The 14,875-nt window shown below is 43.5% G+C and overlaps 1 protein-coding gene across 1 annotated transcript; it reads right to left on the bottom strand.

Moving 5' to 3' along the window:
- Positions 1–7,916: 7,916 nt before the first annotated feature.
- LOC308335343 (piggyBac transposable element-derived protein 4-like) lies at positions 7,917–13,512 on the bottom strand (the record flags this gene model as incomplete). The annotated part of the gene is made up of 5 exons (XM_080792364.1): positions 7,917–9,413; positions 11,258–11,314; positions 12,145–12,201; positions 12,921–13,010; positions 13,255–13,512. 5 exons carry the CDS (start codon positions 13,510–13,512, stop codon positions 7,917–7,919), a joined length of 1,959 nt encoding a protein of 652 aa, XP_080648490.1.
- Positions 13,513–14,875: the final 1,363 nt, after the last annotated feature.

Raw genomic sequence — 14,875 nt, 5'->3', positions numbered from 1 at the left:
CAGGCACGAGTACCATGTTCACAGCTCCATTCTTTCACAAAATGTAAAGAGGTCTGTGAGAATAATTATTGTAGGCAATACACAATAGTTAAGAACTGCTTTCTGAGGTACTGCTGGGATTTGAACCCAGGGTCTCCTGTTTACAAGACAGGCGCTTTCACCGCTAAGCCACAGTACCTGCCTACTAGCATGATGTTATTGATGACCTGAGATTAAGAGTCTCATGCTCTACCGACTGACCTTACCAGGCACACATACTATTACACAGATGCATTATTTCACCAGAAGCATCTCTGTAAATCTAAGCAAGCATGCAACATTTCAATCAAATGTCAAGAGGTTCATGAAAGAAAAACTATTGTGAGCAATAAACAACATTGCTAGGAACTTGCTTTCTGAGGTACTGCTGGGATTGGAACCCAGGGTCTCCTGTTTACTAAAGAGGCGCTTTTACCAGCTAAGCCACAGTAACTACCCAAAAGCCTGATGTTAGAGATAGAAGATGTTATTCTCTGATAAAGTAAATGAGTTAGTAAAGTTCTAAACACATTCATATTTCAACCTGCATGCTATATTTTACATATGGAACAAGAAAAGTCTCCATTGTGATTAGAACTGTGGCCAACAGTACAACCTAGTGGACACATTCAACCTGTAGAGAGCAGGGCTATGACACATTTTCTGCACTTTGTAGCATATTTGCATATAGTTGAACTGGACCTCATCTACATATTGAAATGATCAGAGTCTAATAGTTTAGTCCACACTTCCGTATCATCATGAAATGTCAATTGGCTTCGCCGGTGTGGGGCTCGAACCCACGACCCTGAGATTAAGAGTCTCATGCTCTACCGACTGAGCTAACCAGGCACGAGTACCATGTTCACAGCTCCATTCTTTAACAAAATGTAAAGAGGTCTGTGAGAATAATTATTGTAGGCAATACACAATAGTTAAGAACTGCTTTCTGAGGTACTGCTGGGATTTGAACCCAGGGTCTCCTGTTTACTAAACAGGCGCTTTTACCAGCTAAGCCACTGTACCTACCCAAAAGCCTGATGTTAGAGATAGAAGATGTTATTCTCTGATAAAGTAAATTAGTTAGTAAAGTTCTAAACACATTCATATTTCAACCTGCATGCTATATTTTACATATGGAACAAGAAAAGTCTCCATTGTGATTAGAACTTTAGCCAACAGCACAACCTAGTGGACACATTCAACCTGTAGAGAGCAGGGTTATGACCCATTTTCTGCACTTTGTAGCATATTTGCATATAGTTGAACTGGACCTCATCTACATATTGAAATGATCAGAGCCTAATAGTTTAGTCCACACTTCAGTATCATCAAATGTCAATTGGCTTCGCCCGATGTGGGGCTCGAACCCACGACCCTGAGATTAAGAGTCTCATGCTCTACCGACTGAGCTAACCAGGCACGAGTACCATGTTCACAGCTCCATTCTTTAACAAAATGTAAAGAGGTCTGTGAGAATAATTATTGTAGGCAATACACAATAGTTAAGAACTGCTTTCTGAGGTACTGCTGGGATTTGAACCCAGGGTCTCCTGTTTACAAGACAGGCGCTTTCACCGCTAAGCCACAGTACCTGCCTACTAGCATGATGTTATTGATGACCTGAGATTAAGAATCTCATGCTCTACCGACTGACCTTACCAGGCACACATACTATTACACAGATGCATTATTTCACCAGAAGCATCTCTGTAAATCTAAGCAAGCATGCAACATTTCAATCAAATGTCAAGAGGTTCATGAAAGAAAAACTATTGTGAGCAATAAACAACATTGCTAGGAACTTGCTTTCTGAGGTACTGCTGGGATTGGAACCCAGGGTCTCCTGTTTACTAAAGAGGTGCTTTTACCAGCTAAGCCACAGTAACTACCCAAAAGCCTGATGTTAGAGATAGAAGATGTTATTCTCTGATAAAGTAAATGAGTTAGTAAAGTTCTAAACACATTCATATTTCAACCTGCATGCTATATTTTACATATGGAACAAGAAAAGTCTCCATTGTGATTAGAACTGTGGCCAACAGCACAACCTAGTGGACACATTCAACCTGTAGAGAGCAGGGCTATGACACATTTTCTGCACTTTGTAGCATATTTGCATATAGTTGAACTGGACCTCATCTACATATTGAAATGATCAGAGTCTAATAGTTTAGTCCACACTTCCGTATCATCATGAAATGTCAATTGGCTTCGCCGGTGTGGGGCTCGAACCCACGACCCTGAGATTAAGAGTCTCATGCTCTACCGACTGAGCTAAGCAGGCACGAGTACCATGTTCACAGCTCCATTCTTTCACAAAATGTAAAGAGGTCTGTGAGAAAAACTATTGTGGGCAATACACAATAGTTAAGAACTTGCTTTCTGAGGTACTGCTGGGATTTGAACCCAGGGTCTCCTGTTTACAAGATAGGCGCTTTCACCACTAATCCACAGTACCTGCCTACTAGCATGATGTTATTGATGACCTGAGATTAAGAGTCTCATGCTCTACCGACTGACCTTACCAGGCACACATACTATTACAGAGATGCATTATTTCACCAGAAGGATCTCTGTAAATCTAAGCAAGCATGCAACATTTCAATCAAATGTCAAGAGGTTCATGAAAGAAAAACTATTGTGAGCAATAAACAACATTGCTAGGAACTTGCTTTCTGAGGTACTGCTGGGATTTGAACCCAGGGTCTCCTGTTTACTAAACAGGCGCTTTTACCAGCTAAGCCACAGTACCTACCCAAAAGCCTGATGTTAGAGATAGAAGATGTTATTCTCTGATAAAGTAAATTAGTTAGTAAAGTTCTAAACACATTCATATTTCAACCTGCATGCTATATTTTACATATGGAACAAGAAAAGTCTCCATTGTGATTACAACTTTAGCCAACAGCACAACCTAGTGGACACATTCAACCTGTAGAGAGCAGGGTTATGACCCATTTTCTGCACTTTGTAGCATATTTGCATATATAGTTGAACTGGACCCCATCTACACATTGAAATGATCAGAGTCTAATAGTTTAGTCCACACTTCCGTATCATCAAATGTCAATTGGCTTCGCCCGATGTGGGGCTCGAACCCACGACCCTGAGATTAAGAGTCTCATGCTCTACCGACTGAGCTAACCAGGCATGAGTACCATGTTCACAGCTCCATTCTTTCACCAAATGTAAAGAGGTCTGTGAAAGAAAAAATATTGTGGGCAATACACAATAGTTAAGAACTTGCTTTCGGAGGTACAGCTGGGATTTTAACCCAGGGTCTCCTGTTTACAAGACAGGCGCTTTCACCGCTAAGCCACAGTACCTGCCTACTAGCATGATGTTATTGATGACCTGAGATTAAGAGTCTCATGCTCTACCGACTGACCTTACCAGGCATACATACTATTACACAGATGCATTATTTCACCAGAAGCATCTCTGTAAATCTAAGCAAGCATGCAACATTTCAATCAAATGTCAAGAGGTTCATGAAAGAAAAACTATTGTGAGCAATAAACAACATTGCTAGGAACTTGCTTTCTGAGGTACTGCTGGGATTGGAACCCAGGGTCTCCTGTTTACTAAAGAGGCGCTTTTACCAGCTAAGCCACAGTAACTACCCAAAAGCCTGATGTTAGAGATAGAAGATGTTATTCTCTGATAAAGTAAATGAGTTAGTAAAGTTCTAAACACATTCATATTTCAACCTGCATGCTATATTTTACATATGGAACAAGAAAAGTCTCCATTGTGATTAGAACTGTGGCCAACAGCACAACCTAGTGGACACATTCAACCTGTAGAGAGCAGGGCTATGACACATTTTCTGCACTTTGTAGCATATTTGCATATAGTTGAACTGGACCTCATCTACATATTGAAATGATCAGAGTCTAATAGTTTAGTCCACACTTCCGTATCATCATGAAATGTCAATTGGCTTCGCCGGTGTGGGGCTCGAACACACGACCCTGAGATTAAGAGTCTCATGCTCTACCGACTGAGCTAACCAGGCACGAGTACCATGTTCACAGCTCCATTCTTTAACAAAATGTAAAGAGGTCTGTGAGAATAATTATTGTAGGCAATACACAATAGTTAAGAACTGCTTTCTGAGGTACTGCTGGGATTTGAACCCAGGGTCTCCTGTTTACAAGACAGGCGCTTTCACCGCTAAGCCACAGTACCTGCCTACTAGCATGATGTTATTGATGACCTGAGATTAAGAGTCTCATGCTCTACCGACTGACCTTACCAGGCACACATACTATTACACAGATGCATTATTTCACCAGAAGCATCTCTGTAAATCTAAGCAAGCATGCAACATTTCAATCAAATGTCAAGAGGTTCATGAAAGAAAAACTATTGTGAGCAATAAACAACATTGCTAGGAACTTGCTTTCTGAGGTACTGCTGGGATTGGAACCCAGGGTCTCCTGTTTACTAAAGAGGCGCTTTTACCAGCTAAGCCACAGTAACTACCCAAAAGGCTGATGTTAGAGATAGAAGATGTTATTCTCTGATAAAGTAAATGAGTTAGTAAAGTTCTAAACACATTCATATTTCAACCTGCATGCTATATTTTACATATGGAACAAGAAAAGTCTCCATTGTGATTAGAACTGTGGCCAACAGCACAACCTAGTGGACACATTCAACCTGTAGAGAGCAGGGCTATGACACATTTTCTGCACTTTGTAGCATATTTGCATATAGTTGAACTGGACCTCATCTACATATTGAAATGATCAGAGTCTAATAGTTTAGTCCACACTTCCGTATCATCATGAAATGTCAATTGGCTTCGCCGGTGTGGGGCTCGAACCCACGACCCTGAGATTAAGAGTCTCATGCTCTACCGACTGAGCTAAGCAGGCACGAGTACCATGTTCACAGCTCCATTCTTTCACAAAATGTAAAGAGGTCTGTGAGAAAAACTATTGTGGGCAATACACAATAGTTAAGAACTTGCTTTCTGAGGTACTGCTGGGATTTGAACCCAGGGTCTCCTGTTTACAAGACAGGCGCTTTCACCACTAATCCACAGTACCTGCCTACTAGCATGATGTTATTGATGACCTGAGATTAAGAGTCTCATGCTCTACCGACTGACCTTACCAGGCACACATACTATTAACCCTCTTATGGCCAACCATAAATTTCATCTTATTGTGCCTTAGGCCAACTTTACCCGACTTTTTTGAAAATTATGTTTCTAGCATGTTCCATGGTTGACTTATAAGCATTTTAGTACACCTTGGTTTCATTGAAAAAAGGCCCATTTTTTTAGTAGTTTTGAGTTACAAGCCGTTTTAGTTTGATATTGTTTATAGCCCCATATAACACTCTGTGATTGGACTACAGTGACACACAATAGCTCATTGTAAAGCTTTAAATCTCTACTTTACACAGAAAAAAAAATAAATAATCCAGCATGTTGCATTCTTTATGTTTTAGGCCGTTGAAAAAACCATGCGCGGACTAAAGAAGGCCCCATTTACACTAATCTGTCAAGTCCCATAAAAATGGTGTGATATGACTACAGTGACACACAATAGCTTATTTGGAATCTCAAAGTCTCTACTTTACACCAAAAAATTATTATGTTCCATCGTTTACTTTTATAAGCATGTTATTACACCTTGGTTTCAAAAAGGCCCATTTTTGAAGTAGAAGTTTTATACAGTTTTACTTACTTTACATACAGTTGCATACACCTTGGTTTGAGAAAAGAAATTGAGACAACCACTTTTGAATAAGCTCTCAAACATGAATTTATTTTTCACTTGAGAGAAAGACCTGAATCATGACATACAAAAAATCAGAACTGAGTGATGCAACTCCCCTCTCTCCCCCTCTTGAGAGATAAAGACATGAATCATGACAAAATAAAATAAAAATCACACCTGTGTGAACTGAGTTGTGCAACTCCCCTCTCCCCTCCCTTGAGATAAAGACATGAATCATGACATAAAAAACATAATCACACCTGTGTGAACAAAGTCAAAGTCATACGATTTGTCACACACGTTACCGCAGTGAAATTTGTTCTCCGCATTTGACCCATCTCTTGGAGCGGTGAGCCGCAGCCAAGGAGCGGTGAGCTGCAGCGTGCGCCGCGCTCGGGAATCATTTGATTAGTAGATTTGACCCCCAATCCAACCCTTTGATGCCGAGTGTCAAGCAGGGAGGCATTGGGTCCCATTTTTACAGTCTTTGGTATGACCCGGCCGGGGATCGAACCCCGACCTCCCAGTTTCAGGGCGGACACTCTAACCACAAGGCCAGTGAGCTGGTTTTGTGCAAGTTGTGCAACTCCCCTCTCCCCTCCCTTGAGAGATAGACATGAATCATGACAAAATAAAATAAAAATCACACTTGTGTGAACTGAGTTGTGAAACTCCTCTCTCCCCCTCCTCCCCGCCCCCTCCTGAGATAAAGACATGAATCATGACATAAAAAACATAATCACACCTGTGTGAACTGAGTTGTGAAACTCCCCTCTCTCCCCCTCCTCCCCGCCCCCTCCTGAGATAAAGACATGAATCATGACATAAAAAACATAATCACACCTGTGTGAACTGAGTTGTGCAACTCCCTTCTCTCCCCCTCCTCCCCGCCCCCTCCTGAGATAAAGACATGAATCATGACATAAAAAACATAATCACACCTGTGTGAACTGAGTTGTGATAGCACTGGGTCCCATTTTTACAGTCTTTGGTATGACCCGGCCGGGGATCGAACCCCGACCTCCCAGTTTCAGGGCGGACACTCTAACCACAAAGCTGGTAACCGAGTTGTGCAACTCCCCTCTCCCCTCCCTTGAGAGATAGACATGAATCATGACAAAATAAAATAAAAATCACACTTGTGTGAACTGAGTTGTGAAACTCCCCTCCCGAGATAAAGACATGAATCATGACATAAAAACAATCACACCTGTGTGAACCGAGTTGTGAAACTCCCCTCCCCCCCTCCCTTGAGCGATAAAGACATGCATCATGACATAAAAGTTTTACTTACTTCACATACAGTTGCTTGGTTTGAGAAAAGAAATTGAGACAACCACTTTTGAATAAGCTCTCAAACATGAATTTATTTTTCACTTGAGAGAAAGACCTGAATCATGACATCAGAACTGAGTGATGCAACTCCCCTCTCCCCCCCTCCCTCCCGAGATAAAGACATGAATCATGACATAAAAAAATAATAATCACACCTGTGTGAACCGAGTTGTGCAACTCTCCTCTCCCCCTCCCTGAGATAAATACATGCCATAAAAAAAAAATCACACTCTTGTGAACCGAGTGGTGAAACTCCCCTCTTTCCCCCCTCCTCCCCCCCCCCCCCTCCCGAGATAAAGACATGAATCATGACATAAAATAATAATAATCACACCTGTGTGAACTGAGTTGTGCAACTCTCCTCTCCCCCCTCCCTGAGATAAATACATGCCATAAAAAAAAATCACACTCTTGTGAACTGAGTGGTGAAACTCCCCTCTCTCCCCCCTCCTCCCCCCCCCTCCCGAGATAAAGACATGAATCATGACATAAAAATAAAAAAAATCACACCTGTGTGAACTGAGTTGTGCAACTCTCCTCTCCCCCCTCTCTGAGATAAATACATGCCATAAAAAAAAATCACACTCTTGTGAACTGAGTGGTGAAACTCCCCTCTCTCCCCCCTCCTCCCCCCCCCTCCCGAGATAAAGACATGAATCATGACATAAAAATAAAAAAAATCACACCTGTGTGAACTGAGTTGTGCAACTCTCCTCTCCCCCCTCTCTGAGATAAATACATGCCATAAAAAAAAAAATCACACTCTTGTGAACTGAGTACTCTCCCCCCCCCCCCCCCCCCCCCCCCAATACACTGTTGAGTGTCTCACTGAAAGTCCAACTCTCTCTCTGTGTGGTACCTTCGGTGACATTCCCCTTTGTGCAGCAGCACGCAACACACCACACACCGGAACGTGGTCTCACGGCGTTTCCCCTCCCGGCTACACACTGCGCATCGCCTCTGCGGGAATGTCTTGTTTTTCGTGGGTGGAAGCTTGGCCAATTCATGGACATTCGGCAGGGGTGCCCTGTTGCCCGCCCGGGGTGCCCTGTTGCCCGACAGCCGGAGCCTCGGTGCTCTGTACGGCCTTCTCCGTGTGACTCGTGTGGGCGTGGACCAAGCCAGGATCACTGAGTGAATGAAACTTTTCAGGTTCTTGCAGTCACCCTCTGGATTTCGCTGTCTGTAGAGGACAAAGCCGTTGTACATTGTGATCTGGAAAAGGTACATTACGAACTTGGTGGTCCACTTGGACGATCTCCTGGCCCAGGGGTAATAGTTTATATGCTGGTCCAGCAGATCGACCCCGTTCATGTTGTGGTTATAGTCCTCCGCCAGCTGAGGCTTCTGATATGGCACCTGGCCGCCACCTTTCTGCCACTTGTTCTTGTGAACCACTGTGTCCTGGTGGTAGGTGGAGACCATTCTCACAATTTTGGAGTCCCTCCAAGCAACAGCCATCACACTCCCTGATGTCATTGCGACCCTTTCATCTTCTTTCAGTGTGGCCACTGTGGCGTCATTTATTTCTGGAGGAGGGCCTCTGCCTCGCCGAATGGTGCCACAGGTGTGGATCTTCATCTCCAGGAGGTGGTCAGATAAGGTCACGCTGTTATAATAATTGTCCATGAACAGGATGTACCCCTTACCTTCCAAGTCACCAAGGAGGCCGGTGACCGTATCGATCAAAGACGAATAAACGCCACAGTAGGGCCGCATATTGTGGCAATATCCTGTCCCCGAGTCGGCCAAAATGTAGGATTTTATGCCATATCTAGCCGGCTTGTTCGGGTTGTACACACGGAAGGATAAACGTCCTCTCCACAGCAACGTCCCTTCGTCGATGGAGATCTCCCTTGCCGGCTGGAACATCTGCTGCCACTTGATGACTAGGTACTCCAAGATGGGGCGGATCTTGAAAAGCCGGTCATCAGGGTTTTCCCGGGTCTCTGAGTAGTGAAGGAACCTCAGGATCACCTGAAATCTGTTCCTAGCCATCACAGACGAAAAGTACGGCGTGGACAGGGCTTCATCAGTAGACCAGTAGTCTGCCAACTCTGGTTTTTTGATGAGGCCGGTCAGGAAGAACAGACCAAAGAAGTCTTTGAGTTCCTTGAGGTCGAGGTCCTTCCAGGCCTTGAGCCTGATTGTTGGTGGCATAGCGGCGATGTACTCTGCTGCATGGAGGTTGGTCTGCCTCACTATGACCATCAACAACTCCTCTGTGAGGAAGAGTTCAAGAAAGTCAGTGGGCTTGCTGGACTGCAGAGCCGCTGCCTCGCCGATAAGTCCTGGTGTTGCGGTGAAAGGGAAGGATTGGGGCTGCCAACCACAGGAATCAAGATGACGCCACACAGGATCGACACCTGGTTGACCTGGTTTCCCTGGTTTCCCTTTACCTCGAGCTGAAAATGATAGAAATACAGAATTACTTACCAATAAACATATGTGCTAGAGATGAGGTATGTGCTAGAATGAGTATGTGCTCAATTACAATACCAATGCATACATTGTGAAGTGGAGAGGGGAATCTAGAGCCCTCTAGAGCTGTTGCCCCCGCAACCAGACTACGGATAAGCGGTTGAAGATGGATGGACATTGTGTGTGTGTGTGTGTGATATGCAAGTACATATATAACACATATTTTGTGAATTGGAGGGAAATCTAGAGCTCTCTAGAGCTGTTGCCCCCACAACCTGACTACGGATAAGCGGTTGAAGATGGATGGACATTGTGTGTGTGATATGCAAGTACATATATAACACATATTTTGTGAATTGGAGAGGGAAATCTAGAGCTCTCAAGCTGTTGCCCCCGCAACCAGACTACGGATAAGCGGTTGAAGATGGATGGACATTGTGTGTGTGTGTGTGTGTGTGTGTGTGTGTGTGATATGCAAGTACATATATAACACATACTTTGTGAATTAGAGAGGGAAATCTAGAGCTCTCGAGCTGTTGCCCTCGCAACCAGACTACGGATAAGCGGTTGAAGATGGATGGACATTGTGTGTGTGTGTGTGTGTGTGTGTGTGTGTGTGTGTGTGTGTGTAAGTGTGATATGAAAGTACATATATAATATATTATATATGTACTTGCATATCACACACACACACACACACACAATGTGTGTGTGTAAGTGTGATATGAAAGTACATATATAATATATGTACTTGCATATCACACACACACACACACACACACAATGTCCATCCATCTTCAACCGCTTATCCAGCTCAGTGGCCTTGTGGTTAGTGTGTCTGCCCTGAGACTGGGAGGTCGGGGTTCGATCCCCGGCCGGGTCATACCAAAGACTCTTATTTAAATAATGGGACCCAGTGCCTCCCTGCTTGACACTCAGCAACAGCTCTAGAGAGCTCTAGATTTCCCTCAATTCACTTTGTGAATTGCTGGAGATCTAGAGCTCTCGAGCTGTTGCCCCGCAACCAGACTACGGATAAGCGGTTGAAGATGGATGGACATTGTGTGTGATATGCAAGTACATATATAACACATATTTTGTGAATTGGAGAGGGAAATCTAGAGCTCTCGAGCTGTTGCCCCCGCAACCAGACTACGGATAAGCGGTTGAAGATGGATGGACATTGTAAGTGTGTAAGTGTGATATGAAAGTACATATATAATATATTATATATGTACTTGCATATCACACACACACAATGTCCATCCATCTTCAACCACTTATCCAGCTCAGTGGCCTTGTGGTTAGAGTGTCCGCCCTGAGACTGGGAGGTCGGGGTTCGATCCCCGGCCGGGTCATACCAAAGACTCTAAATAATGGGACCCAGTGCCTCCCTGCTTGACACTCAGCAACAGCTCTAGAGAGCTCTAGATTTCCCTCAATTCACTTTGTGAGTTGGAGAGGGAAATCTAGAGCTGTTGCCCCCGCAACCAGACTACGGATAAGCCGTTGAAGATGGATGGACAAAGTGTGTAAGTGTGATAAGCAGAAAACAATACACGTACCCCTGCCTTTGGTCACGCCTGTGCTGCCAACAGCGGCCTGGCCATGTGCACCCCTTCCTCTTCCCCGACCTGAAATGTTATAGGAATACACAATTACTTACTATAAACACATATACATTTACAATACAATAAATGCATTTTACTTGTGTGTAAGTGTATGCAGAAATACATAAAACCTACCCCTGCCTGCCTTTGATGGTTGTGTGGCTGGTGGTTCAGGGGCTGCTTCCCTGTTACCTGAAAACAGAGTAAAATATATATTTAGATAACAATCTGTGCACGCCCAGCTTGAATGACATAATACATCTTTATCTTCCTCCCTAAACTTCTTTGCCTTCATTATTTTGATAAACATTTTTGAATAGTTCAAATAGCCAATCTGCAAGCTCACATGTAGATCAGTGTATTTGTAGACTATACATTAGTTTCAGTAACTAATGTATAGTCTACAAATACACTGATCTACATTGAGCTTGCAGATTGGCTGAAAATAGCCAATTTACAAGCTCACAACATGTCAATGTATACATTGACAAGCAAAAGACTAAAATGTTGGAGGGACTAGTGGACAAGAGATCCAGTATAAGTCATTTTACACTTGGTTGCATGCTAAAAATAGCCAATCTACAAACTCACAAACTGTGAGCTTGTAGATTGGCTATTTTCAGCATGCAACCAAGTGTAAAATGACTTATACTGGATCTCTTGTCCACTAGCTAACTAACTAAATGAAAACTATGCTATGACTATGACAACTGAAACTAAGACTAAATATAACTGCCTGCCATCGTCATCACAAAAGCAAAAGACTAAAATGTTGGAGGGACTAGTGGACAAGAGATCCAGTATAAGTCATTTTACACTTTGTTGCATGCTGAAAATAGCCAATCTACAAGCTCACAAACTGTGGCAGGCAGTTATATTTAGTCTTAGTTTCAGTTGTCATAGTCATAGCATAGTTTTCATTTAGTTAGTTTCAGAGAATTACTATAAACACATATACATTTACAATACAATAAATGCATTTTACTTGTGTGTAAGTGTATGCAGAAATACATAAAACCTACCCCTGCCTGCCTTTGATGGTTGTGTGGCTGGTGGTTCAGGGGCTGCTTCCCTGTTACCTGAAAACAAGTAAAATATATATTTAGATAACAATCTGTGCACGCCCAGCTTGAATGACATAATACATCTTTATCTTCCTCCCTAAACTTCTTTGCCTTCATTATTTTGATAAACATTTATGGCAGCTGGGTTTCATCATTCAAATAAAATAGAATTCTGTCCGTTTAGCTATAAAATTATGTCAGGGAATAGGGATACACAGTATATGTCTTTCATTTGCACAGTTACAAGCTCACAGTGAGCTTGTAGATTGGCTATTTTCACTTTGTTGCATGCTGAAAATAGCCAATCTACAAGCTCACAGTGAGCTTGTAGATTGGCTATTTTCAGCATGCAACAAAGTGTAAAATGACTTATACTGGATCTCTTGTCCACTAGTCCCTCCAACATTTTAGTCTTTTGCGATGATGATGACAGGCAGTTATATTTAAATTTAATCTTAGTTTCAGTTGTCATAGCATAGTTTTCATTTTGTTCGTTTCAGAGAAATAATAGGAGAAATGTAAACCTACCCTTGCCAACAGCGCCAACTGGTGTTCACTGGGCTGCTTCACACACCTCGAGATCTGAAAACAGTAAAATAAAAGATATATACATTTTAGATAAATCTGGGATATGCAGCGATGCACACTATTTTACATTACACGACCAGTTTGAATAACATAATTCAGACAGTTGCCATACATTTTGTAATGAAATAAATAAATGAAAAGATTACCTCCCGAGTAAACTGATTCGTGCTCATCATCGTTTTCTGACGACCCAAACTCTTCGTCAGGCCCGTCAACGTCAGACGACCAGACCTCGTCTACAACAAAAATAACAAAACATAGGCATTTATATTTATCAGACCATACTGTAAAGTTCAGTAAAACACCAGGCAGGACGAGCGATTACAGTTTGATTCACATCTATACATTACACATACAAATCCATGTACATTTTGCGATACAAATAAATAATACAAAATAATATAATTGTATGAATCTTACCATCGGTATTTCGCCGCTCTCCCCGCCTCCGAGACACTCTCAGTGGCGACCAGGAGCTACCAGAAGTTTCATCATCAGACTCGATATGGTGATCACTTTCACTCCTCGTGAAACTGTGCTGGGAAGAATTGTATGGAGACTCGACGCGTCTTCTCTCCAGCCAGGCACGGGGGCGAAGGGATCGGTAGACGGGGGTAGATAACGCGGATCGAAGCGAACGAGACGAAGGGGTTGAGGGAACGGAACCAGGTCCAGGGTCGATTGGAAGACTGAAAGACGGAGGAGAAAGTGTGTAACCGGGGCCGGGCCTCGCTTCATCCTCCGAGTCCAGCTCAGACCCTGTCGTGTCGGCCTTCGGTGGGAAAAATGATGACAGCTTTGACTGACCAGGGCCCGGAACTGGACCCTTACGCCCACCACGGGGACGGGTGGATCTGCCACGGGCTACAGGGCGACCGCCACGGGTGTGACTCGACCCTTGTGGCTCTTGAGCCGCTAGACTGGTGTCGGATAGCTCCGTTAGTGATGGACGCCGTTTACCCCGCAGACCCTTTCCTCGACCAGCCGGTGTCGGACCCCCGGTACTCGTCCCAGGCTTTTCATTACCCGACGCTGGAGGCTGCTGCTTCTTTTTTCTCCTCCTCCTCCTCCTCCAACACCACCACGCTTCGGATTACGAGCAGACATCTCGAACAAACACTGACAACTCACTAAGCTCTCTCTGCAATACGTCCTCTCTGGTTCTCTGTAACATACGACTACTCCCACAGAATGGTGAGAAAATAACCCACATTTTATATGCCACAGTTTGTTGTGATTGGTTTCATTTGATGTCTGGGCGTTGTGTATGCGATCAGAGCACTTGTTTTGGGTTGCAGGTCGACTTGATCCCCGGAGCTATAAAAACACACGTTTTTTTCTTTTGATGCGATCTGTTGTGATGATGTCGTGTATAAACATATAGCAATTTGGGCGTGGGACCTGGGGTCATAGTGACACTGTACAAATAAAATAAATGGAGAGCTAAAGTTGTTTTTTTTTGTTTTGGTGATCGTGGGTCTTTGATGTGGAATGGTTCACATGACGGCTTACCGGAGCCCCCCCCCCGGTGTTGCGATGGCCGGAGCTGTTGTGCTGGCATTGTGTGTGTGGTCGTTTGATCATTGTTTTTTTGGCTTGGGAGTGGGACATGGGAGGTTATTGAAAGGAGGTGTGGAAGTGTTGAATGACTGTCTGTGATATGCTAGCCAGCCACGTTCACATGAAGGCCGCTGCTCATGTTTCACGGCTACTGAATGTTGCTCAGCACGTGATGTTGTGTTTACACTCACTTTGGGAGGCATTTGCATGCGCTCTCTATTTAGCATGGCTGTCCTCTAGTGGTTGAACAATTAATTACAATGAATTGTGAACGAACCATTGATCACAGCCAAACGAAACTTTGTGACATGTTGCATAAGACCCCCGCCTAGCCAATGCACCAAAAAAGACCCCACCACGTCCACAACGTCCTTGGCCATGAGGGATTTGTTGATAGCACGTCAGAAAGAACGTCCTTGGCCTTCAAGGGGTTAAGAGATGCATTATTTCACCAGAAGCATCTCTGTAAATCTAAGCAAGCATGCAACATTTCAATCAAATGTCAAGAGGTTCATGAAAGAAAAACTATTGTGAGCAATAA

Source organism: Protomyctophum bolini (genome assembly GCF_963924005.1).
Source record: "Protomyctophum bolini genome assembly, chromosome: 20".
Lineage (NCBI taxonomy): Eukaryota > Metazoa > Chordata > Actinopteri > Myctophiformes > Myctophidae > Protomyctophum > Protomyctophum bolini.
Note: the sequence above shows the minus strand (reverse complement) of the source record. Positions and strands in the feature narration are given on the sequence as shown.